Genomic DNA, 26,049 nt, shown 5'->3' on the forward strand with positions numbered 1-26,049 from the left:
GAGGGGCAGGAAATTAGAATAAAATAAATAAGCGTTTATCAAAACCGACTTCACTAAAGATACACCAACTTTTGTTGCATGAAGCGTTTATTTACTGGTTCTTCAAATTATACATTTTCTAATAATGCAACATGCCTACACAAGAGCCAGTATAAGACTAAATTTTGCTGCCAAACTTATTTGTACACAATTTCCCAGAATTCAATTCCTAAACTGGAATCACATTGTTAAGAACAATGTATGCAGGGTCAAACACACGCTGCATTAAAGAAATCAAACCAAAACGGTTCTTTTTTACACAACAGTTTATTTGAAAACAAGGGCTGTTCGTTTAGCTGCTGCCCTGCTTGGCGGCCATCCTCTTGTCTCTTTCCTCTGCGATGGTCAGACGGATACCCTTTCCTCTGGGCAGGGAGACCCATGGCTTGTTGCCCTGTAGAACACAGACCGGACAGGGTAGAGGGGTTAGACAAAAGGTTGTTGAACGGGAAATGCCATTAGGAGTCATCACGAAATAGCCGATCTACAAACCGGTAGATTGAGTATTTTTGGCGAAGACTGATGAATCACATCAAATCTACACAGGACATTTCACACTTTGCAGGGCAAGCAGAACATCAAGTATAATTTAAGATCAGAGTATCTAGAAGTTTAACTTAAGTCACCTTAAAAAAACACATGTTGGGAGCTTGTATGTACACTGTAGGCTTTTTTTCTTTTTTTTTTTAGTTCAGAGCTTTAAGTACAGATACAATCCTGGTCAACTAAGTACTAATTTACCAAGTATAGAGGGTTTAAGTGTTTTGTTTAGTAGACTTGCTTAGGCAATTTAGCAAAAAGATTAAAATTAAAATAAAACGTATTTCATCTGAGGAGCTCAGAACTTCTTACTATCAGTGTAAATCAGGAAATTAGAACAGTCATCAGTGCTCCATGTCTTAATCACATCAATACTAGAGGAGCAACTTCTACAAATTTAAGAGGACTTGCTCGATGGGATGCTAGGCAAAAGCAGACGAGATAATATTGATGGTAAATGTCAACCTCAAGTACTTAAAGACTATATTGTAAGCCACATTTAAAATAGACCCTTGAACCCTTCTTCCAGTATTCAACCTTCCTCACCTTGCCAATGACGAAGATGTTGGAGAGCCTGGTAGCGAAGGTGTTTCCTGTGGTGTCCTTGACGTGCACCACGTCGAAGGAGCCAGGGTGGCGCTCCCTGTTGGTGATGATGCCAATACGACCCAAGTTAGCACCTCCTGTCACCATGCACAGGTTACCTGCAGGCAGGGGACAAAGAACACAAGGTTAAGCTTTAGTGTATATACACACACACACCTTTTACATACATCTGCAAACTACCATCCAGGTTTTCCTTAACCAGTCCTATATACGTCATCGCATGACGAATAGCAAAAATAGCAGATCTACAATTTGGCGAAAAAAGAAAAGTAAGCATAATTTTATTTGAGGAGCTCAGAACTTCTTAGAGATTACTGCACATTTATCACTGTACATCAGGCAATTAGAACAGTCATCATTGCTCCATCTCTTAATCACATTAGTTCTAGTATTTCTTTGAGTAAAGGTTAAGGAGAGAATTAACAGATGGATACAAAACCTATAGATACAAAACCAGTCAATAGAGGAACACCTTCTAGATCCAGACAACATCCCACCCATGAATGTTAATTAAGGGCCCGTTATACTTGGTATAAAGAGTATGCATCACTTTCTTTATACCATCCACCCAGGGTAGGAATGCACAGCTGAGACAAACCGTTAACTCTCACCAGTGTCAAACTTGATGTACTCTGTGATCTTGCCGGTTTCCAGGTCGATGCGGACAGTGTCGTTGCACTTGATGATGGGGTCAGGGTAGCGGATGGTGCGGGCATCATGGGTCACCAGGTGGGGGATTCCCTTGGTGCCGACCAGGAGCTTCTTCACCTTGCACAGCTTGTACTAAAGCAGGAAGAGGGCGACAGTTAGTGGTAGTTCTCATTCTGTGTTCACACCAGTGGAGACAAAGCAACATGTTGGTGAATTTCAACTGAAGCCAGTGACATCAAGATAGAAACTGACCAAACAACTTTAAAATAAAGAGCTGGCTTCAACTTTATTCAGCACTTCAAAGATTCAGTGAAGCATCTATCAGTCATGTTTTGTTTCAACATTTATGGTGACATGTCCAATTAATGCAACCATAGAAATACGCAGAACAGGTCACTTTTACCTGTGGTATTATATGACAGTTCTTTCCCAGCATGCATTCAAGGTTTGTTGTTTGTTGAAAGGCTGCTAGTTTTCTACCTCCCAAACTACGATCTAATCCAGTTAATTGTATGGCAGTCCATTTTTAAAACTGATAAAAACAATAATCCAGTAACGTGTGTCTCAGCCCAAAAAGCAGCATCTAGTTATATAACCCATCCCATTCAGATGAATATTCTACCTGAAAGCCAAGTTCAATACCTCAATGTACAGTTTCTACTAGATTGCCATCACTGGATTGATTTACATCCTTTTCAAAAATATTAAAATGTGACACCTGGGAAGTTGAAATCAACTTTTAATTTAATAGATTAACTGCCATTTTTTAAGGTGGAGCTCAGAACTTCTTAGAGGATGGATAATGCTTTTTCATTACTGATCAAATCCAAAGATTGTCATCATAGCTCCTTCATAAGAGGATCCTACTGTCTGAGTGAAGCATCTATCAGTCATGTTTTGTTTCAACATTTACATTACCCTTCTTTCTCCACACAATTCCTGCTCTGTTCCGTAAATGAATGAAAACATCATTCTTGCTCATTTAACCCTGCCCTGCCATTTACTCAGTGTAGCTTTAACATCAATAACTGCTCAGCAGAAATGTAGCTGGCCACGCTCGCTTGGTTGTTTTATGGCCTTTGTTGCTGCTAGTGTGAATACACTGACATGTAGCATATAGAATAGGTAAAATCATCAATCTATGCGCAGCTTGTACCAAATGACCAGTTATTTGTAATGACGTCTGCTGTATGCTCTACAATGCCAAAAAGCAACACTGGAGCACTCATTTGGCCAGCAGATGGCTTGCTCAGAGGAGTGCTCTGTCAGGAGCCATTGGGGTCAAGTGTCTTGCACGCAGACACAAATGGGCGAGCCGAGGTACAACCGATGAGCTTCTGATTACCCATGCAATTAGACAGCCTTTAACCACTAATCAACAGCCACGAACAAGACCACAAGTCAAGAACATTGATTAAATGCCAGTCAATAACAAATTACCATTTACCAAAAATTGCCATAATCATCTTTAGAAATGGGAGACAAAACAAATGGCAACACATACAGCCTCATCCTCTTCCACTCTAGTGAGGCACACTAGGCATGTTTGCTTGGCAAGCTAATAACCAGCAAGTTCTTTGGATGCAGCAGTATGACTTGGGAGCGTGTCATCATTTTGACATAGCATCTGTTCGACGCGTGTGAATGTTAACCTGGTGAAATGCTAACCTTGGTGAATGTTAACCACTATGCCTAAACCTAACCTCAGTAAAACTATGCCTAAACCTAACCCTAAGTCGAAATGATGGGACGTCGAAAAAGTGAGATTTCACCGTATGACTTTTAATTGGCAGTGAGTGACAGACTAGAAGACCCTCAAAATAACCCACATCTGGTCTAGTGTCCCATCTGCTTCATGACAATAGGCTACTGACATTACAAACGTCAACTCATTTGCAATGACATGAGGCATGTGATGCAACCTTAACCAACTCCACCACAACAGCTCTGCACCTACTGTTGGTAAACGTAAACTCTCCTAACAAGTTAACATTCTAAGAAAATATCTTAAATAGGACAGTCAAGGTCTACACACTGACATTAACAGTTTCGTCACAAGCACAGCTCATTATCAGTTTTGACACGCCGACATAGATGACATCATGTTTAAGACGACAGGGACCTTTCAGAGGATGCTCAACTCACCTTGGCCTCCTCAGCGGTGATGCGGTGAATGGCGAAACGTCCCTTAACATCGTAGATAAGACGGAAGTGCTCTCCAGTCTTCTCAATGCTGATCACATCTAGACAATAAAAAAAAGAAACACATTAGTATTAAACACATGAACCCTAGCATTCCCTATCCTGGGACATACAGTACATCTGGCAAAGAAATAACAGATCTACAAGCTCACAACCGGCGAACAGATTTAGTGAAGAGTGGGAAAGAAAAAGGAGTGAGCCAAGGATAGACCGCTGGGGGACAGTGATCAACTAAGTACTCAGCTTGGTTAACAGCTTTGAAATTGTCCCAAAGCGCCTCACTTAAGAGCATCGTCACCTGGTTACCACATTGTCAACTACCCAAACCAGAAAAGAAAGTCACTGAAAATAGCAGGACTTCAAAAATCTAAAGATTCCAGCAACCAGTTGTTCCAATTTACCAGCCAACTGCAATGTTAAAAAGCCAAAGGTTGCCACCTGCCATAGTGATTTATTAAACTCATAACCTCACCAACCACTGGCAACAATGTCAACTTCAACAAGCAACACTCTCAGTGAGAGGGCTTATTTAGTGTTAATGTATATAAATAGGCTGCGTTGCCTACTGAGTCTGTGAGGCTTCTGCTGGCCTCGGAAATTAAAAAGCCACACCTTCATATGAAGCTGCTGGCTGTGGTACAGAGGTGAAGGACCTGACTGAGTGAGAGGTCCGAGTTGGCAGGACAGAGGACGGAAGTGTGAAGACGAGTTCTGTAAACACCAGCTCAAGAAACTAAAAGTTTTTTTCTGCCAGTTTAAAAGTTTGACAGTATCAACTAGTTTGGGGTAATAGGTACAAGCTCTATATACCTTGATAGATGTAGCGCTGATAATATTGTACATTGATTATCCATTTTCAAACATGTTCAAAAATAGTCCTACAAGGTCACAAAGCATCATTATCATCATTAGTCAGCCCTAAAAAAATAAGACAGAACAGCATGTGTACAAGAGAGCTAGAAGCTTGGCTTGTGCATGAAAAATGCTCACATCAAGCTTTGCTGTTGCATTTGTTAAAAACAATCTCTTAGGAGCATCAGTGCTGGCTGCAGTAACTATGGCCTCTGTCCAAGAGGTTCCAAGGCTGAATCAAAGACTTCTTTTACTGAATGAATAATTGGTCAAACTGAGCCAAACACTTAACATTTAACAGGCAAAACAACTCCATCACTATACATTACATTTATGGTGATAATGTCCAATTAATGCAACCATAGAAATACGCAGAACAGGTAACTTTTACCTGTGGTATTATATGACCGTTCTTTCCCAGTATGCATTCAAGGTTTGTTGTTTGTTGAAAGGCTGCTAGTTTTCTACCTCCCAAACTACGATCTAATCCAGTTAATTGTATGGCTGTCCATTTTTAAAACTGATAAAAAATAATCCAGTAACGTGTGTCTCAGCCCAAAAAGCAGCATCTAGTTATATAACCTGTCCCATTCAGATGAATATTCTACCTGAAAGCCAAGTTCAATACCTCAATGTACAGTTTCTAGATTGCCATCACTGGATTGATTTACATCCTTTTCAAAAATATTAAAATGTGACACCAGGGAAGTTGAAATCAACTTTTAATTTAATAGATTAACTGCCATTTTTTAAGGCGGAGCTCAGAACTTCTTAGAGGATGGATAATGCCTTTTCATTACTGATCAAATCCAAAAATTGTCATCATAGCTCCTTCATAAGAGGATCCTACTGTCTGAAAAATCAGGATCCCTCTGGTTAAGTCACAGACTTGTAAAATATAAAATATTTAAAACAATGAAACAATGCATTCAGCCAGTGAATTACTTAATTGCACCGCTGCACTCACACAATACATTCAAGGGAATTGCTTTTAACCACATGAACCCTTGAGTCCCTAAGCTGGACATGCAATTTAATATTCACAAAAACATTCACAAAAATGGGCAAAGTGCTAAAACAGCCCGTTTACAAGCTCAACCCGAGTGTGTAGATTGGCAATTTTTTTGCCATTCATTATATGCCCAAGTCTACAGGGCCTAAGTGGTTTAGAGCCAACATTTGTGGAATCAAATTACAACAAGTTTGCAAGCAGGTACCAAGAACATACTACAATCCATCTTCATCCACTCAAAAACAGTCTCATTGTAGGGCAACATCCCTGCTCTCCTCCCCTCTCCCTACGCCTCCTCACTCCATCCACAGTGACAGACTCACCCATGAATCCAGCGGGGTAGGTGATGTCGGTGCGGACCTTGCCATCGATCTTGATGAACCTCTGCATGCAGATCTTCTTGACCTCATCCCCGGTCAGGGCGTACTTGAGGCGGTTCCTCAGGAAGATGATGAGCGGCAGGCACTCCCTCAGCTTGTGGGGACCGGTGGAAGGGCGAGGGGCCTGTTTGCAGGGACACAGGAGGATAGTCAAGTCATGATTATGACAAGCTTCAATTAGCTTATAGGAAACAAAGACATGTAGGCTAATGACTGTTCAGGGAGGAGGAAGAGTGGGATTGGGGAAAATGTAAAGCTTAGATGCATCTATACCCCTTATCTGTATCTGATCTGTGATTCCTAAAGCGATGCTAGCTTGACAATTTAATTTCCCTCAAAACCAATTTCAGTCCAACAATAGGCACAATAAAAGATGCTAGCCTGCCTTGTGGGTATCACACAGTGGTGACAAGAAGTCAGGGGAAAAACTTGTCACAAGTCAAAACAATGCAAACCACTGAAATCTAAAGGCCTGATATTGCACTTCAGATAGACCGAACCAGTTAAAAGCACAATTTGACTGAGCATCCCACATGACCATTTACAATGACACCTGGCTATGAATGTATGCTCCATCGAATGGTGTCAGTCCAATGTAAAAAGAAAAATCATCCAACAAGGTGTTGCATGTAAGCTTGTACAGTAGATCTTTTGTGACACAAAATTAAGTTTACTCACAAAAACTCCGGTGAGCTTGTCCAGCATCCAGTGCTTGGGCGCAGCGACGCGCTTGAGATGCTTCTTCGGTCCTCGTGCCTGCAGAAAAAAACACCACATTAATTAACAGACAAGACAACACAAACACACTTGTTTGTGCATTGCATGGTAAACGTGTGACCTAAACTAAAGCAGTGATCCTCAAAGTGGGGTCCAGGGAATCCCAGGGGTCCTTTAGAAGGAGTTCCTGGGGGTCCCAAGCTAAATGATAATTAGGAACCAAATGTGACCCACACATACCCAATAAGGTTCTGTTTGGTTCAAATGGACCCTTATACCCAATAAGAAAATGAACGCAAATGGGTCTGAATTAAATTAACATTCATTTTGCAATATAAATTGGGGTCTCAGAGATCGAAATGCCATTAAATGGGGGTCCGCAGTGTGTGTGTGTCAGTCAATCTGGGGGTCCTTGGAATTAGGACGGTTGAGAATCACTGCTATAGACGTAAAAATACAGTCTTATCTGCCAGATCCCCTGGCATAAAAGACTGGATGCCAGTCCCTGGCATATAGGGGGGTCCGCTGGCTAATACGTGTCAATTTGGGAGTCCTTGACATGAAAAAGCATGAGAATCATCGACCTGAAGTTAAATTGACAGACCGGCTAGCATGGCATGCTAATGCACCGCTAACAAACACTCATACTTCCACACCAGACCGTAAAACAAACGTTTGCTTATAATTGGCACATGCGAGACGAGTGTCGACATTAAATATAGGTGTGGAATGGACATAAACGCTTCTTTATAACGCTCCGCCACACGGCTACATGAGTTAGCAACATCCATGCTAACTGGCCGTCAATTTGACGGCGTCAAATGGAAGCTCGGACAGGGGGGGGCCGACTGGTTTATAACATCAGTAAATAAAAGACATCGTTCGCTGTGGGTGTAATATAGAGTCTAATCATCGCTAAAGATGTGATATATTAGGGTGTTGTTGATAGATGTGTGATATTACGACTAGAAAAACAGATGTTTTAGGATGATTTCTGAGATGGATCGTGAAGAAACACAGCTCACCATGTTGGAGTCTGCGGCGGAAAGGATCTCCTGGCTTCCGGCCTTCACTGATAAGACTGACTACGGCGGACGAGAAGGGACAGAATAGACCATGGATAAACCGCGATGGTAATACTGACCTCTACCGATAGTGGACAGTGTGCAAATAACCCAAATGACACTGGATAACTAGGTAACTTATTAATCAGTGGTTGAAAAACTCCGACATGTCTCCTTTCCGACATGTCTCCATTCCGACACTAACCCTATCTCTACCCCTACCCTAAACCTTAGGCCCATGGGGAGTGTCGCCACTCCGACAATAAGAAGTCCATTTCGGAGTGGCGACATGTCGGAATGGAGAGAGCCTCCCGTACAGAAGTATTGGTATCAAAACGTAGGCTACTTAAGGTCCTACCAAAAAACCAAAAACAATTGTAGTGGAGTAAAAGTACAATATTTGCCTTTGTAGTGGAGTAGAAGTAAAAGTGCTGGAAATTGGAAATACTCCAATAAAGTAAAAGTAGGTCTAACTAAAAAATGTACTTGTAGAATGCTTGAGTAAATGTACTTAGTTACTTTACACCACTGATTAAAACAGTAGTATAGCCCAGAGTAAAATGTCTTATTTTATATTGGAAGCCCATGTCACCAAGGAGAGGCAAGGGCAGGAAAGTTAATTTGTCAAATGCATTCCAACAGTATTAGACACAGATCAAAAAGAGAGTGCAAAAAAATAAACATCATAAAAAGTAATTGAATAGCATTTAAAAGGTTAAATGTTAAAAGTTTTATCTCAGCAAAAGGCAGCAGTAAAACCATAGAGTATATAGAGTAAAACAGATTAATATTTTAGCTGTGATTATATAATTAAGATTTGTAGCAGACCTGCAGATTTATGTGAATGTTCTGTTCCAGATATGTGGGGTGCATGCAAATGTAATGCTGAAGCTCTCTCTCTCTCTCTCTCTCTCTCTCTCTCTCTCTCTCTCTCTCTCTCTCTCTCTCTCTCTCTCTCTCTCTCCCTCCCTCTCTGTGTGTGTGACAGAAATATAAAATGCTCATTAAAGGCAGAGTTTTCAAGAGAAAGACTGTGCGTCTGTCTGTAGGCCTACTATTTTTCCAGGGAGTGCTCACATTCTTCACATCTCATCTCCCTGTCTCTGTCTCATCTAGCCTGTGTGCATGCTTGTGTATGCGTGTGTGTGTGTGTGTGTGTGTGTGTGTGTGTGTGTGTGTGTGTGTGTGTGTGTGTGTGTGTGTGTGTGTGTGTGTGTGTGTGTGTCTTGGCCAGGAAATGCCATCGCTTGCAGTGGGAGCCAGTCTTATGTTTATGTACCAGAGACAGATAAAGCCACTCCTGGGTACAACTGTTCCCCTGCCAAGAGACAGCAGTGAGACAGACTAGAGGAGATGAGCGGTCCCACTGCGTCTCTCTCTCTCTCTCTCTCTCTCTCTCTCTCTCTCTCTCTCTCTCCCTGGTTACTTACCTCTTCTCTGTTTAATCAGCAACAATGGATGAAAGTTGGCCTCAATTAAAGCTCCTGTCCTGCTTATGATTAACTGTCTATAGTCCCACAACTCTGTGTACAAATAGAAGCTTTATATATGTGTACATATGGTACATACATAGGCCTACATACATACATACATACATACATACATACATACATACTGTATGTATAGATACATGATAAGTACAGTTTTGGTTTGCTTCCTTGCAGGCTAGACTGCTGATATAATTGAAAGCTAATTTGAGAAAGCTAAAATTAGTAAGGCTCTCAAGATAGTTGTTGATTGTAATTTTGTAAGTGAGAATGATGCTACTTTTATAGTTGTACATAATAATGGGTACTGCCTCTGACTGCATGATGTACTGTAGCTGTGGTGGGCCTAATGTGCAGAAATGTGAGGCCCTACATTGAAAGATGTAAAGCACGTAGTGTCCAGTAGGTGGCGGCAATGCAACACAAAACACTTGAGACTAATCACTTGTTCCACGCACGTGGGTCAGCCCAGGGGGGTCCCCAAATTATTTTGGGGGTCCCCAGATGATGATTGCAAAATTATTTTCTCACTCAACAGTAAACAAACCAGGTATGCACATTTCTAAAGTGACAATTTAAGGACTTTTTAAAAGCTCTAAAATGACAAATTAAACATTGGCCAAGTTGTCAAATATTAGAGGCACAAATTGTGAAAATAGCCAATCTACATGCTTAGAACCGTGTTATACAAAATGTAATTCCTCAACTCTCCAGGGTGGGTGGTCCTCACTTAAAATACAATTATTTTGGGGGGTCACGACACGGCCTGAAATAATATTGTGGAAATATTGCTATAATAAATCAAATTAAAGCAACACACCAATGCAACGAATGCCTATACATGCTACATTCTGCTATTTATTACTTAATATTTTTGGCAACTTGGGTGAATGAAAACTGCATGTAACTTGACTGTACTTGTATATGCCATAATGCATAAGTGCCACGAGATGGCAGTGTGGCACAATAAACCTGAGATTGAATGCCTGCAGGTGAGGAGGAATTTCTTTTCTTTCTTTTTTTTCTTCCTGTGAGGGTTCTCTGTCTAGACCAGTGGTTCTAAAAGTGCGGTCTGGGGACCCCGAGTGTAACTGAGAGGGTTCCAGGGGGTCCCCAGCTAGTTAGGAACCAAATGGACCCTTAGGCTACAGGTCTGTTTACTACTGCTGGGCTACTACATAATACCATTAGGCCTACTATGATTTAATACTTTAAATAGTAGGCTAATATTTACATTTAAATAATATTTTAAATTAGTAAGATGCCTCAGGGCGACAAGCGACCTCAGGTGGTGCCATGTCTTGGCCATCTGACGGTTACCCATGGAGACCCCTGGTACCCATATGGAGATCCATGTACTGTGTGGAGATTGCTGTGAGACCCCAAACATGCTTACTCAGTTATTTGTTATGTGAAAGTCCTATGACATCTGCATCTGACATCATAGGCCTACATACAATCCCTGTTATGCCCATACATGGAAATCCCTGTCTGAACCAGCCACACAGATATGGGCTGTCTTCCTCCATATATGGGCACTCCCATAAGAAGTCCTAGATATGGGCTTAATATTGACTGACCATTAAGATCTGTCTTGTCCGTCTGTCTTGGCCATGAATCCCTTTTATGCCCATATGAGATCCCTGCTCCGAGTATCTGACATTACAGAATCCCTTTTATGCCCATATATGGAGATCCCTGCTCTGAGTATCTGACATCACTGTGATGTCACCTGTTTTTATGCCCATATATGGAGATCCCTGCTCTGAGTGTCTGACATCACTGTGATGTCACAGTGATGTGTCAGGGGAACCACAGCATCAGGCATGACAGAGATACTGTCAAGCTGTGAACATACCAGTAAGACGCCTAAGGGCGAAAAGTCCTTGGATTCTGTCATCTGACATAATCGCCTTTATGCCCATATATGGTGATCCCTTTTATGCCCATGTATGGAGATCCCTGCTCTGAGGATCTGACATCACTGTGAAGTCACCTGTGATGCCACAGTGATGTGTCAGGGGAACCACAGTGTCAGGCGTTATAGAAAGACAGACAGACAGACAGACAGACAGAGATACGGTCAAGCTGTGACGGTTCACATACTAAACTGCGACCTAAGGTCGCAACTAAACTGCGACCTATGGTCGCTATTACCACCACTACTACTGTTACTACTACTACCAACTATTATTATACTATGGCCACATTTAATACCACTCATACTACTACAACAACTACAGTATCAGCCAAGAATGACATATTTCCGATCAGTATTCAACATCTTTATTTCTCTCCCAAACTCAGAAAAGGTAACAAAAATACAAGCATTTCTTTTCCTCCTTCTTTCCAAATAAGATCTAGTTCATTTACATATTCATATATAGATGTACATTACAAGTGAGAGCCTGGAGACCAAAAGTGCTTTCTTTTCAACAAAAAAATAATAATCATCATCTTTGAATAATATTCATTATTGACTGTCATTAGGGAAGAAACACAAAAAACAAAACAAAATGACCAAGAAAACAAAGAATTAAAAAAGAAAACACAATTAGGAACGAACAAAAACAACTGTAATAGTTTACAGCTCTCCCCTCATTTATGCCTAATTTATGCTTCGTCAAATAACTTTAGTCTAATACAGTGGTTGTCAAAGTGGGTTCTGAGTCGAGGAGCCCCAGCCAGGGGTCTTTGAGGGGGGATCCAAGTGGTCCCCAGCTAAATGATTGATAGTTTAGGACCTGTGTAGGACTGTAACTCTAACAGTGTACAGATTGATTGATTGATTGATTGAATACTTTATTAGACTGTAACACAAACAGTACAAGTACAGTCATACACTTTGGCTAAAAGGATAACACAAAAAAAAGGTCTTTCCATTGTGGTCCTATGAATCTAGTCAATCAATCGTAGGTCTACTCTGTCAGTGTACAGATGGAACCGAACGGACCCAGAGTCAGAGATATGGGGGTCTGTGACCAAATAAGTGCCAAACTGGGGGTCCTTGAAAATAAAAAGTTTGAGAGCCACTGGACTAATAGTGAAAGTTGGAGGGGGAGAACACAATAAAAGAGTCAGTGCAGATAGGCGGTACAGCTGAGCTTCATTGAAACAGGTGGACTGGGAGCGGACTGGGACAGGAGGACAGTGGTTTGAACATCTTTTCATACATTGCTGTTGAAACCACTTGACGTGATCCTTGTCACAAGCGAACTAACTTTCACTGAAAATGGCAGATAGGCCTATACAAGCTGGCAAAACGTCAGCGTTGTGAACCTGTCGTGAAGCGTCGTGAGCTTATAGATCAGCGAAGAGATTTGGTTTAGAGAGGGACAAAATTAAGGGGTCAAGATTAGAGCACTACTGGCCCCTGCGGGGGGACCCCACCCCAGTCAACGAAGTATGTAGGATTTAAGTGGATTAAAAAACACCATGTAGTTACAGAGGCTGTGTGTTGACCCTATTATAAGTTAGTAGTGCTTGTTTCACCTTTATATCCTTAGTTGTGCTTCTTGTTTAAGAACACGAGGTGACTTTAAATGAAGCTATCATCTATTTCAAACCAAAAATATGACTGAAGCGCTGTAGAGCTTTACTTTTGGTTTTTTGAAAGGGAACCCAAAGAAAATCATTTCTTTACTTTGTTGACATAACATTTAAAATAAATGAAAATGTTGTGTGCTTATAGAGCAATGAATTCAGACTTGAGGTATGCCCCCCCCCCCCACACACACACGCACACAGACACACACACCAGTGATTTGAACATGTAAAATAACTGCATAGGAAAATCCACAGTAATTTCACTCTTGAGTGTCCAAACTCCCAGAGCGAACACTGACGATCAAACCCCGCTGAAGTATGAAGTTAAACCTAAACATTGCCTTTTTGTTTTGCGTCCACACAGCCTGCCTCACAGCACACCCAGCGTGTGAACAAGCTCTTTGTTATCATGTGATCCGTGTCACCAGGGCCTGACTGGGGTCTCTTTGAGAGCAAATGCCGGCCAACCGGGTGCTCGGGTTCGGGGTCAACAACCTTTCAGGAAGACAAGCTCGCCGGTTTATGCGATCGTTCCTTTTATCAATCGAATTAGGATAGGCCTGTGTGTTAAACCTTGTGTCACGAAAGACGATCCGTCATTTTTTACGAGTGCGAACGAAACCTACGACCTGGAGAGGTTGTAGTGAAAGGAAACGGAGACCCCCACATCCCCCCACCCTAATGAGCGCTGACTGGAGAGCTGATAGATGTACTCAGCGGGGACCGGTCGGCTTTATGAGGTCACCACCAAGAGGAAATGAAAGACTGAAGCAATTTAAACAATGTGATCTATAGCAAACATGAGGAACTTCTCAAGGGAATGTCTGCGCGCGTGTGTATGTGCGTGTTCGTACGTGTGTGTATACACACACACGCACACCCACACAGAGTGAAAAATACCATTCTCAGCTGGGTTTTGAAGGCACGACTTGAAAACAGTGTTTTGCCACAAAATCAACACGGCTGCACAGATGGAGACAAATCACGCTGTTGTACTTGTAAAGAATGCTATAAGAATGTTTTTATAACCCGTTTAGACCAGGACACAGAAACAGCAGGGGACACACAGGGGGTCCTCTGTAGTGTTTAACCACTTGGACCCCTTAGGTTCCTATTCCCGGGGGGGGCGAACATACGGCGTAAACAGCCAACCCAAAAGATTGCGAGCTTGTAGGTCGGCTATTCTCAGCAAAGAGATTTGGTTATGTGGGAAATACTAGAGAAAGGGTCTTCAACAGGGGTCCGGGACCCCTAGGGGGTCCTCAGAGTTACTACAGGGGGGTCAAATCTTTATGATAGAAACTTTTCTATTTTTTTATATATAGCCATGTGAACCCTATAGTGTCCATATTCTGCCAACTTTGGCCAAAAATAGCAGATCTACAAGCTCACAACGCCTCGCGCTGCGAGGCGTTGTGAGCTTGTAGATCGGCTATTTTCGGCAAAGAGGTTTGGTGTAGAGGGGAAAAAGAGCAGACTAAGTACAGAGTAAAAGGTCAAGCTTATTAGGTAACGACGGCTCAAGTGGTTAAATATCTGAAAACACAAATTGACATGAATCCATAATACACTGATGATCGTGCTGTCAAACGATGGAACTATATGGAATCTATGAAGAGGTTGTGGGGGTCCCTGCTTCATCGCTCTCTCAACTAAAGGGGTCCTTGGCCCTGTACTAGAGGATCTGGTATAGGACCCTGGGGCACTCCCGGTCAACTAGGGTTTAAGTGGTAAAAAAAAAAGTGGGGGGTTGATGAAGGTTGAAGTTCTCTTTCTCTCTTTCTCCGCTTTCGTTCGTTCGTTCGTTCGTTCTTTCCCTCTCACGCAATCAAAACGAAACGAGACGAAAAAAACAAAATCAAAACAAGGCAAGGATTCGCACGCTTCCCTCCATCATAACAGCGGTAGTGTTATTGTGTCATATAACTCAAAAACATCCAGTGCCAAAGAAAGACAGGAAGAATTGAGGAGAGAGGGAAAGGAGTCAACTTTTCCTTTGGTGGGGTTTTCATTAGTCACTGGTCATTCCTTCTCAGGTTTCATTGTAAAAGAAAAGGGAGAGAGAGAGAGAGGGCGGGGGGGGGGGGGGGGGTGGGGGGGGGAGTTGGCGTATGGTGACTGCCTGATTGACTGAAACCTGAGGCCCTCATCAACATCAAAAACAGGTATAGGACTGTGTGTGTGTGTGTGTGTGTGCACGCGCGTTTGCGAATGCCTGCGTAGTACGCTCGCACATACACCATGCACCACGTTTTGTGTCTTGTGTATAGCGTGAGTTTGAATTTATACGTTTGTGTGAGTGTGTGTGTGTGTGTGTGTGTGTGTGTGTGTGTGTGTGTGTGTGTGTGTTTGCGTGTGCTTGTGGGAGAAGAGCCAAAGTGAAAGAGAGTACTTGAAGAGGTAAGCGACGTGTACACTCTTGAGGAACTCAAGATTGGAAACAAGTGGTGTGTGTGTGTGTGTGTGTGTGTGTGTGTGTGTGTGTGTGTGTGTGTGTGTGTGTGTGTAAGCTGACCGGCTGATCCCATTTGTAAATATATTAATGAAGTTCAGTGGTCTTCCTGTGCACAGCTTTGCTCATAGTTTCCCCTCACACGAGCACACACACACACACACACACACACACACACACACACACACACACACACACACACACACACACACACACACACACACACACACACACACACACACACACACACACACACACACACACACACACACACACACACACACACACACACACACACACACACAACCCTGATGTCCTGGAGGTAATGTGTAAGTGAACAAGTGACTGTTTCACGGCTGCTACTTCCATTACTCCTCTGTAACACCATCCCTGTGTGTGTGTGTGTGTGTGTGTGTGTGTGTGTGTGTGTGCGTGCGTGCGTGCGTGCGTGCGTGCGTGCGTGCGTGCGTGCGAGCGAGCGAGCGAGCGAGCGAGTGAGTGAGTGAGATGCATTTGTTTGTCAGTTATTTGGACTTGGATTCTGTGTGTGTACTGTATGTGTATGTGTGCAGGCATGTATGTGTGTGGGCATCGGTGCGAGCGTGCACATGCAACTGTGCTCATGCAACTGTAGGTTGCTGCATGCACGTGTGTATACACACACACAAATGTGACCGCCAGTGTGTGTGCTCCTCTTTGTACTCCTACGCATTGCATTGTGTGCGTCCGTGTGTGTGTGTGTATGCGTGCATGTGTGTCACGCAGCGGGACCCCCAGCGCTCCAGATGACAGGCAGTGTGTAGGTTCAGGTGAAAGGCCTTTGTCTGTCGTCTACTCAGACGCGGTCTCTCCTTACCGTGACAGATATAGGTCACGACGCACAAACCCGACTCCATCAACCTACACAGTAAGAGCGCCGTTCTTATGCCGCCTGTCCCCTCCACCCCCACGGTTGGATCGCTTTCAACCGCCTACTACAACAGCGGTCGTCATAGTGTCGTCCAGGGACACCTAGGGGGTCCCCCGGGCAAAATTAGGAACGGTTTAATCACCACTTACAAGCTCGCAACACGCCACGATGGGAATTGTTGTGTTTTCTGCCTATGACATGCCCACAGATAGGGACGACAGGTTGATTGAAAGTGGTTCATTTCGCTTTGATTTAACCTGCTTGAAGGTGAATCCAATGAGAGAATGTACTGTATAAGAATGACTTGTTCAGATCATAGGTTTCTCTCCCCATCTACTGTACAGGCAGAATTCTGTATACATTCATCTAATATCACTATTATGATCTTTCTCTTATGGGGGTCCCCTGGCACCAAATCTTTTCAAACGGCAAGTCCACAGGTTAATAAGTATACATTTTTGGGATCCTTTGACATTCAAAAGTCAGAGAAACCACTGGTCTACAACAACCTGAAGTGGTGAGGTGTCCTTCAGAAAGCGCTGTGCCATGGATTCAAACACCAGTCCTCTCTGTGTGTGCCACAGTCTTATAAGAGAGCATTTCTGCCGGCCGCGCATGAAGTGGGAGGCTCAAAAGATGGCCTACTTCTAGGCCGACCCACCGCACGCACAAAAGGCCACGTCTGTACCGAGTCTGAGCCCCTCTCTCTCGCCGACGAGGCTTGCATTCACTCCCATTTGGGTCAGAAACTCTCGGGGAGATTCCAGAAGTCGCACCTGATCCGGCCGATTCGTGTTCTAGGTGTTTTAAGGTGGATCCCATCAGTTAGGGTGGATGGCAGTGTTGTAGGATTGTGTTGAACTTCAAAACAAAACAAAAAAAAAAAACACAAGGGAAAAAAAAAAAACAGAGTCAAAGAGAAAGAGAAAGAGAGAGGGAGAGGGAGAGAGAGAGAGAGAGAGAGAGAGAGAGAGAGAGAGAGAGAGAGAGAGAGAGAGAGAAATTTGAGATGGACGTTTCTCTCAAACAATCAGTTTCTTTGTGGAAACCAAGACACATGAGTCTGTTTCCCCGAGGGAGACGAGAATCTAAATTTGTCCACAAGAGAAAACAGGAAACCTAGTGTTGACCGTCCCATAAACCTCACGAGTCTCCCATAAGCTTAAAGCATCAGAGCTACTGTATGTACGGATCCCAAGACAGAGGCTGTTGTTGTTGTTGTTCTTTTGCCTGTAACATAAACTCCTCTGAGGGAAGAGAAGTGCGGGCCCGAGGTTAGAAAGAGAGAGAGAGGGAGAGAGAGGGATAAAAAAAAAAATACAACAGGTGTGTCTTTGTCATCTGTTGTTTTTCCCCCAACGCAGACGGCACCTCCCACTCTCTCCTGTGTCAATCACTTTCTTTTCATTAAAGCCACAGCGAAAGAGTGATAGAGGAAAAAAGAGAAAGAAAGAGAGAGAGAGAGAGAGAGAGAGGGAGGCGAACAAAGTCCCCCTTCTCATCCGTTCAGCCAGGCGGCGAATCCTCTCGTCTGAGCCTTCTCTGTCAGTCTTTTGTTTGTTCCAGAGGAGTGGAAAAAAAGGTGGGGGAAGTGATTAAAGAGAGAAAAGGCTCTTATCGGTTTAATATCCACCTTCAGTTTCATCCGGGTTTCTGTCCTTCCAAAAGGTTAACGAGTGGAGGCCCGAGGAGAGTGGAAAGACAAAGGAACATCTTTCTCTTTGTGTTTCCACGAGAGCCGTCAGGCCACGTCCGTCCACGACGAGAAGGACGTCCAAGCGGTCTCGTCCCTTGCTCTCGTCGCTCCTCGCCGTCGGGAGTTGACGTCCGGCGTCGGAGCGGCACCGGACGGCGGTGAAACCAAAGAGAAGAATGAGAGTAAACATTACGCTTCTGTCCTTCAAGCAGTTTTCGTCTCCCTCCCGTTCCAAGACTCGCTCTCTCGTTCCCCACAGAGACGGAAAAAGCCAGGAAAAACCCCAGACGGGATCGCGGCGGCGACCCCGCTGTCACTCCGCCCGACAAGTTTGTTTTGCGCGTCCGTCTTTCGTTTTCGCCGCTGCGGAGGTCAGCACCCGGCGTGGACGTCGGACATGAAGTCGAACTCGTTCTGTCCCAGCCAGAGCTCGGGGAGCTCGTTGGCACGGTCCAGCCCCAGCTCCACCACCAGGGACATCAGCACCTCCTCGTCCACGGGGTCAAAGTCGATCATGGCGCCGACCGCCGTGCCGTGGGCCTGCTGGCCCACCACTCCCATCCCCAGGCCCATGGCGGCGGCCGCGCCCCCGCCCAGACCTCCCCCCGGGGGTCCCAGGAGCTGGGCCCCGGACCCCGGGACGAAGCCCCTCTGATGCGGCGCCCCGCCGCCGGGGGCCGGGTGGTGTCCTCCCGGGGAGCCCACCCCTCCCCCGGCCGCCGCCAGGCTCTGGTAGTGGGAGTTGAGCTTCTGGAGCTGCATACTGGCGATGAGGTGGGGCCCGCTCTGCAGGCAGAAGGGCTGGGGCTTGGAGAGCGGGGCCGAGGAGGGGGCGGCGGGGGAGATGGAGGTTGTGGTGGCGGCGGGGGAAGAGGCGTGCTGGTGATGATGGGGGGCAATGGAGGAGGAGGTCTTGGCCGACGGGTAGTGGAGGAGGGAGCTGAGAGGAGACGAGGAGGAGGAGAGGTCCTTCATGGCAGCGTGGGCGTCGCCAGGCAGCAGCAGTGAGGTCATCACCGGGGGGGGCGGGGGCGGGGAGGGGGGAGAGGGAAACAGAAACCTGCCGAGAGAAGAGGAACAGGGAAGAGAGAGACAGAGGAGGATGTTGTTATTTGTGATGTCATCTTCGTCATCAATGCGAGCAGACAAACATGAGGAAGAACAGATAAGCGGATCGGCCCGAACACAAGCCTTCTTCTCAGATGGCAGATATAAGCTGACATCATTGAAGCAGGATCACAGTGGAGAGATACAGTTGATCTGATCTATGCTGGTATAGGATAGAACAGTGCTTCTCAAAGTGGATTACAGGGACTTTGTGTGTTCCTTTATGGGGGTTTAAATAAAGACAAATACAAGTCTTTAACTCTGACAGTATACAAAAGGAACCAAATAAGTTAAGGGGAGACCTTGAAATGTAAATGTTTGAGAAACACGGGGACAGAAAACCGTCAGGACCCAGGCTCTCAGGGGACCAGGATTAGGAACTAACCTAAACCAAACCCTGTCCCATGGAAGGGTCACAGCTCTTAGACAAGTCCACAGAGCGCTGCCGTGTAGGTAATCATAACCAACTACATGTCAGCGCTCTGTGGATTCATCTATATAGGCCAGTGATTCTCAATCTTTTTCATTTCAGTGACCCCCCAGTTTTATATGTGTTAGACCACAGACATCCATTTGACATGATTTGTTATCTCTGAGGATATTACTGCGTAGAGTCCCTAATGTTAATCTAACTCTGAGGCAAATCACTTACGTGTCCATTTGGTCCCATTTGTATACTCTGAGTTACAGACCCATGAGCTGAATCATTTAGCTGGGGACCCCTTGGAACCCCCCCTCAAGGACCCCCTGGGCTCCTCAGACCCCCCAATGACAACCGTTGCTATAGGCTAGCTGCTGGTGGTGCTTTCTGGGGAATCATCAGCCCAGATGGAACTTGTTTCCATTGGTTTTTCTTGGCTGAATTGCCCCAGTTGTAATAATTTTCATTGTTTGTATTTATGGCGGAGGTCTGTCAAACACTCGCGATCCGTCGGTGTCTCGGGTCAAATCGCTTGGCTTTAACGATTATGCAATGCTCTCTTCACAAGTAGTTTACGAAATGGGACGTTTAACATTTTGATTCACCTGTTCCTTCCTGCGAGGAACTGTTTGGAATCCGTTCATCATCAAAACCACACCATCGTTTCAGATCATGAAATAAGCCTCTTCCTATTATTCATCAAAGTGGTATTTTTACAGCATACAACACACACACACACACTTCCCTTCAGAAAACAACAGGGGTCTTGTTAACTTAGCAGCGCAATATTAACCACTTATACCCTATAGTAGACCAGAGTCCCTCAGGGCCTCTACACTAGACCAATGGTTCTCAACATGTGGGTCGGGACCCAAATAATTTTGGGGGTACCCAGATGTTTAGCTAAATGTTAACATTGTTTTCTCACTCAACAGTAAACAGACCAACATACAGTATAAGTGCATACAGGGTATCTGCACATTTCTAAAGTGACAATTCAAGGACTTTAAATATATTTTTACTACAACTGGTCAGTTCATAGACAAGATTGTGTGCACATCTCAAGCCTATATTCAGGCCAGGTGCTGGACATCAAGGTATCAGATAATGGAAGGAGAAAAACGCCCGCACACTGTTCATATGCTCCAAAAACTTACTTTTATTATAGGCAACTGGCTGCAATGTTTCACCTTTATGTCTTCATCAGGCAAAAGTACTACTACAACTGGTCAAACATGGGTTAAATTGTCAAATATTTGAGGCATAAATTGTGAAAATAGCAGATCTACATGCTCACAACGCCTCACAAATAGATCGAGTCAAACTAAATCTAATGCCAAATCCTACAATTCCAAGTGCTTGTGGGGGGTCCCCAGTTCAAATATTTTGGGGGTCGTGGCCTGAAAAGGTTGAGAACCACTGCACTAGACCCCATACACAAAATATCTTATATGTTTGCCCCCAGGATAGGGAGGGACGCTATAGGGTTCATGTGACAGATTGTGAGCTTGTAGATCAGCTATTTCTGAAAGGGACATGCCCAAAATAGGTTGAAAGTGGTCAAATGATTTTTGTTCTCGTGAACCAATAAATCAGAACCAGTCATCTGCTGGGAAGCACAGAAGAACCCGAGCCTGCTGTCTGGACTATGGGACGCCTGCGAGACTCAGTGTGTGTGTGTGTGTGTGTGCGTGTGTGTGTGTGTGTGTGTGTGTGTGTGCATGCACGCGTGCATTTGTGCTTGTGTGTGTTTGTTCTGTTGATGTCTGCTTTCCCTCCTGACCTATTGAGCACTAAATTAACCATGAAAAGGCCATGGGGAAAGAGCCGGTGTGTATCAAAGGGGTTAGTGAGGTTGTGTGTGTGCGCGTGTGTGTGTGTGTGTGTGTGTGTGTGTGTGTGTGTGTGTGTGTGTGTGTGTGTGTGTGTGTGTGTGTGTGTGTGTAGTTAAAAGCACAACAGAGGCTTTGAGGGTCTGAGGAGGAGTGACTGGGTCTGTGGGTCACATGGTATGTATGGCCGGATAAATACATATGAGCCTGAGAACAAAACATATGTCTGATTGTGAGAATATGAGTGCATGAGAGAGAGAGAGAGAGAGAGAGAGAGAGAGAGAGAGAGAGAGAGAGAGAGAGAGAGAGAGAGAGAGAGAGAGAGAGAGAGAGAGAGAGAGAGAGAGAGAGTATTGTCAAATAGAGGAAGTCAGTAGATGAAAGCGACTTACAGTTACAGACAAACAGATAGATAAAGACAGACAGACAGACAGACAGACAGACAGACAGACAGACAGACAGACAGACAGACAGACAGACAGACAGACAGACAGACAGAGGTGACAGGTAGTTTGTCATTCATGTGACATTACATGGTGTGATGTGGCGTGTCCTGGTGTGAAGAAAAGTGACACAAATGAAGACAGAGGTTAAAGTGAATGTGTGTGTGTGTGTCATGCATGCCGCAAAAAGACTCTTAGCAGCTCATGTTAAAGTCCCTAAGCTGGTTTATATTACACCATTCAAACAGCATGATGCATGAGAACACACACGCACACACACACACACACACGGTCATGTGGCTATCCTTTGAGTAAGTTTATCGCTTAATTATATGTGCTATTCCTCTGCCCTTTTCTTTCGGCCTCCGCAACACACGCACGCACATGCACGCACATACACACACACACGCACACGTGCACGCACACGTGCACGCACACGTGCACGCGCACGCACACACACACACACACACACACACACACGCCCCTCCTCCTTCCAACGCTGGCTCTTATTTAGGGAGAGCATAATTGCTACAGGCAGGCATGCAGCTGCACTGAGCTGATAGAGTTAACACACACACACACACACACACACACACACACACACACACACACACACACACACACACACACACACACACACACACACAAAGATACCAAACAGCTGTCAATGGCATGGTGCAGGGAGACGCTTTGTTGTTGTGCGTACGTGTGTGTATGTGTGTGTGTGTGTGTGTGTGTGTGTGTTCATTATTCATTGGCTGATTACCGTCAGGGCCAGCCTGCACATGGCGTCTCTCTCGCTGCTCAACAGCTTTGCAGCACATTGAGTCCAGGAGACAGACACACACACACACACACACACACACACACACACACACACACACACACACACACACACACACACACACACACACACACACACACACACACACACACACACACACACACACACACACACACACACACACACACACAGGTCCAAAACGTATGCATTCTTTTCATGGTGGGCAAGTAGAGAGAGGGAGGTGTGTGTGTGTGTGTGTGTGTGTGTGTGTGTGTGTGTGTGTGTGTGTGTGTGTGTGTGTGTGTGTGTGTGTGTGTGGGGGGGGGGGGGGGTTGGAAGACCTCTCTTCCAAAATACTGCGTTGTGTTCAACATCTTAGATACATGAGGGCAACGCCATAAAAGGACTTTTTCCAAGAGTTCAGGGTGCAAACAACAATGGCGTTTTATGTCATTGCCAGAATGAAGACAATGCAGTTAGTAACAGTGTTATATTTAAAATCGCAGTTGGTTGGGAAAAACTAGACCACCACACCAGTTACTAGTGACTACTGGCAGGCACAATGTTTTGGTGTTATGATATTGACAACAGCTGACTTGACTGATTCAAGACGGTCCTTTTTACAAAAGACCTCTTGGAGTTACTTTACAGGGCCAGAAGGCAAGACAGAAGGTATCTGTGGCTTTCTCTGAGACACAAACACTTTAAATGTGTCTGCTAACTGCTTTCATTACAAACTAAAGCTATCCTTATGAATAAATATGCTCAGACACAAACTTGTGTCCCAGTGGCAGACTTGCATCAGGTCATCGTCCATGGTATAAAATACATTGTTAGGTGGTGAATGTGAAACGTCAGGTTATAATTTAGCCGGCAAACTTAACTTTTATGAGCTTGTTTGGAAAGACTTCAAATCAATAGAAAATGGAAGCTTTTGGGAGTAAAGCCACAAACGACGGTTTCGCTCAAATGTGCGTACATTCTTTTTCTGTATAAGGAAGAGAATTTGTGATGTGAACAAACATTGCCAAAAGCATTCTTGGCTCTCACGCACACACACTCGCACATTCACTCGCACGCACGCACGCACGCACGCACACACGCACACTTTCTTCGTTCAAAAAACTAGTGTGGAGACGTGATGCGAGTCCAAAATATTGGAAATGTGCCCCCCCCCCTCCTTTTTTGTTGCTGCTGTTGTTGAACACATACAGTAAGGTGCAACAGCTTGCCAATGTTTCCCTATATTTCTCAGTTGAGACGATCCATCATGATAGCATATGAAACCGTACTGTACTGCATTTTTATTGTATTGACTATACTTGTACCGTTCTCCATTTTTGGGAAGAAAAAAAAATATATATATATATATATATATATATTCCTTTGAACATATTCTGCTTCTTTGATGGACTGGAGAGAGAGAGAGAGAGAGAGAGAGAGAGAGAGAGAGAGAGAGAGAGAGAGAGAGAGAGGCAGCTAGATCAGGGAGAGAAAGGGAGAGAAAGAGAGAGACCATAGACTGGGAGATAGAGAGACTGCAAGTGAGGGAGAGAGAGACAGACAGAATGAGAGAGAGAGAGAGAGAGAGAGAGAGAGAGAGAGAGAGAGAGAGAGAGAGAGAGAGAGAGAGAGAGAGAGAGAGAGAGAGACACACACACACACACACACACACACACACACACACACACACACACACACACACACACACACACACACACACACACACACACACACACACACAGAGAGAGAGAGAGTGTGCAAGAGTAGCCTAGGCTACAGTCAGTCAGACATGCAGAGAAGATGAAAAGCGCGCGCCTCTTTATCCTTGAACAGGCAAGGACATCAATTGCATAATTAACACATGCGTGACAAGCAAATTGAAACGTCAGTCTGTCAGACAAACCACACGCGCGCGCACACACACACACACACACACACACACACACACACACACACACACACACACACACACACACACACACACACACACACACACACACACACACACACACACACACACACGCGCGCGCGCGCGCGCACCATATGCCCTCCCCGGCGTGGTGCCTTTACCACTTGTTCTAATTGCCTCGCTTCAATTGTTCAGCTCATCAGGAGCAAATTGAAGGAGTTCAATCAAGTCAATTTGAGGAGGACGAGGGAACGTTTATGCAACCTTGTCATGGTTGTCTTTTTATCTCTATGCTAAAAATGGACCTCGCTTTTTTTGAACGTTTTGATGAATATTACAGAATTATTTAGTTAACCACTTAAGCCCTTAACCCCAGCTATTCAAAAAGAGAGAGAGAGAGAGAGAGAGACATAATTAACTACAAGTGCATAACACTATTAAGACTTGTGATGAAGCCAGCGTGCTATTATTAGATTTTTGGGAAAGTTTTCTGACAAATTTCGGGAACATTGGAAATGTCAGACAGTGCTGCACAAGTTACATAACTCATTTAAAACAGCGGGGAGAACGTGATTGACCTCATTATAAATGTTATGCAAACACTTAAGAAAGAAGAGGGAGAGAGGGGGCAATGAGGGGAACCCCAACTTTTAACATGCACATGCAGCTCAGCTCAAATTAATAAAACAATACAAATACAAACACATCTATAGGCTAAACAATAATTGTAACAAACTGGGATAGTCACTTCATTTCAACCATTCTCTGTTTCTTTTCAAACACCCGAGCGGATAAACACACAAGAAGCACAAAAAAAGACGAACAAACCTTTTTTACAAGACGAACCCCAACGGAGCTTGACACGGATCCAAATCGGCAGAGAGCGACACAAAAAAGTAGGTTAAAAAATCAACCCCAACCAGAACTCCTTCTTACAAGCCCTGAAGACACACTGAAGCGAATAATAACAACAACACAAAAATAAGAATAATTCCCTTAACAATAACTCGCCCGTCTTATTTCAAGCCTTTGTGGAGAGGAGAAGGAGGAGGGAAAAAGTGTTGTAAAAATAAAGGCTGCTGTCAGAGCATTCATTGTCCTCAGAGTCTGTCCCTGGCTGTGGGAAATAATGCACTCAACTGGCTGCTGCTGCAGACTGACTGCTGCTCAATGGACTTGTTACTGAATCAAAAGCATTATCCTCTCTCTCTCTCTCTCTCTCTCTCAGTGCCTCTCTCCAAGGGCGTCACAAGGGGAGTGGAGGGGGGGACTGAGTTACTAGGGCCCAAGGTGGAGGGGCCTTAATTATTTTATACTTTTGCAATTGAAAAATAGCAGATGTACAAGCTCACGAGCTTGTATATCTGCTATTTTTTAAAAGTCGTGAAAATGTGTG

The 26,049-nt window shown here is 44.4% G+C and overlaps 2 protein-coding genes across 2 annotated transcripts; both read right to left on the minus strand.

Moving 5' to 3' along the window:
* Positions 1-287: 287 nt before the first annotated feature.
* rps4x (ribosomal protein S4 X-linked) lies at positions 288-8,080 on the minus strand. The gene is made up of 7 exons (XM_080741915.1): positions 8,025-8,080; positions 6,961-7,038; positions 6,226-6,406; positions 3,982-4,079; positions 1,797-1,968; positions 1,126-1,283; positions 288-433 (listed from the first exon to the last, which is right to left on the minus strand). The coding sequence occupies exons 1-7, from the start codon at positions 8,025-8,027 to the stop codon at positions 332-334; spliced, it is 792 nt and encodes a 263-aa protein (XP_080598041.1). The 5' UTR covers positions 8,028-8,080; the 3' UTR covers positions 288-331.
* A 10,197-nt stretch (positions 8,081-18,277) lies between these two features.
* On the minus strand, positions 18,278-19,168 carry cited1 (Cbp/p300-interacting transactivator, with Glu/Asp-rich carboxy-terminal domain, 1; the record flags this gene model as incomplete). Its single annotated transcript, XM_080742081.1, has 1 exon — positions 18,278-19,168. One exon carries the CDS (start codon positions 19,166-19,168, stop codon positions 18,527-18,529), a length of 642 nt encoding a protein of 213 aa, XP_080598207.1. The 3' UTR covers positions 18,278-18,526.
* Between the last annotated feature and the right edge of the window lie 6,881 nt (positions 19,169-26,049).

The sequence above is a fragment of the Nannobrachium achirus genome, assembly GCF_963921795.1.
Source record: "Nannobrachium achirus genome assembly, chromosome: 14".
In the NCBI taxonomy this organism is placed as follows: Eukaryota; Metazoa; Chordata; class Actinopteri; order Myctophiformes; family Myctophidae; genus Nannobrachium; species Nannobrachium achirus.

Coding starts and splice junctions, on each gene's coding strand:
- rps4x (XM_080741915.1), bottom strand. Junction 4,080..6,225: donor CTACCCCGCTGGATTCATGG/GTGAGTCTGTCA, acceptor TTTATTGTCTAG/ATGTGATCAGCATTGAGAAG. Junction 434..1,125: donor ACATCTTCGTCATTGGCAAG/GTGAGGAAGGTT, acceptor TGTGTTCTACAG/GGCAACAAGCCATGGGTCTC.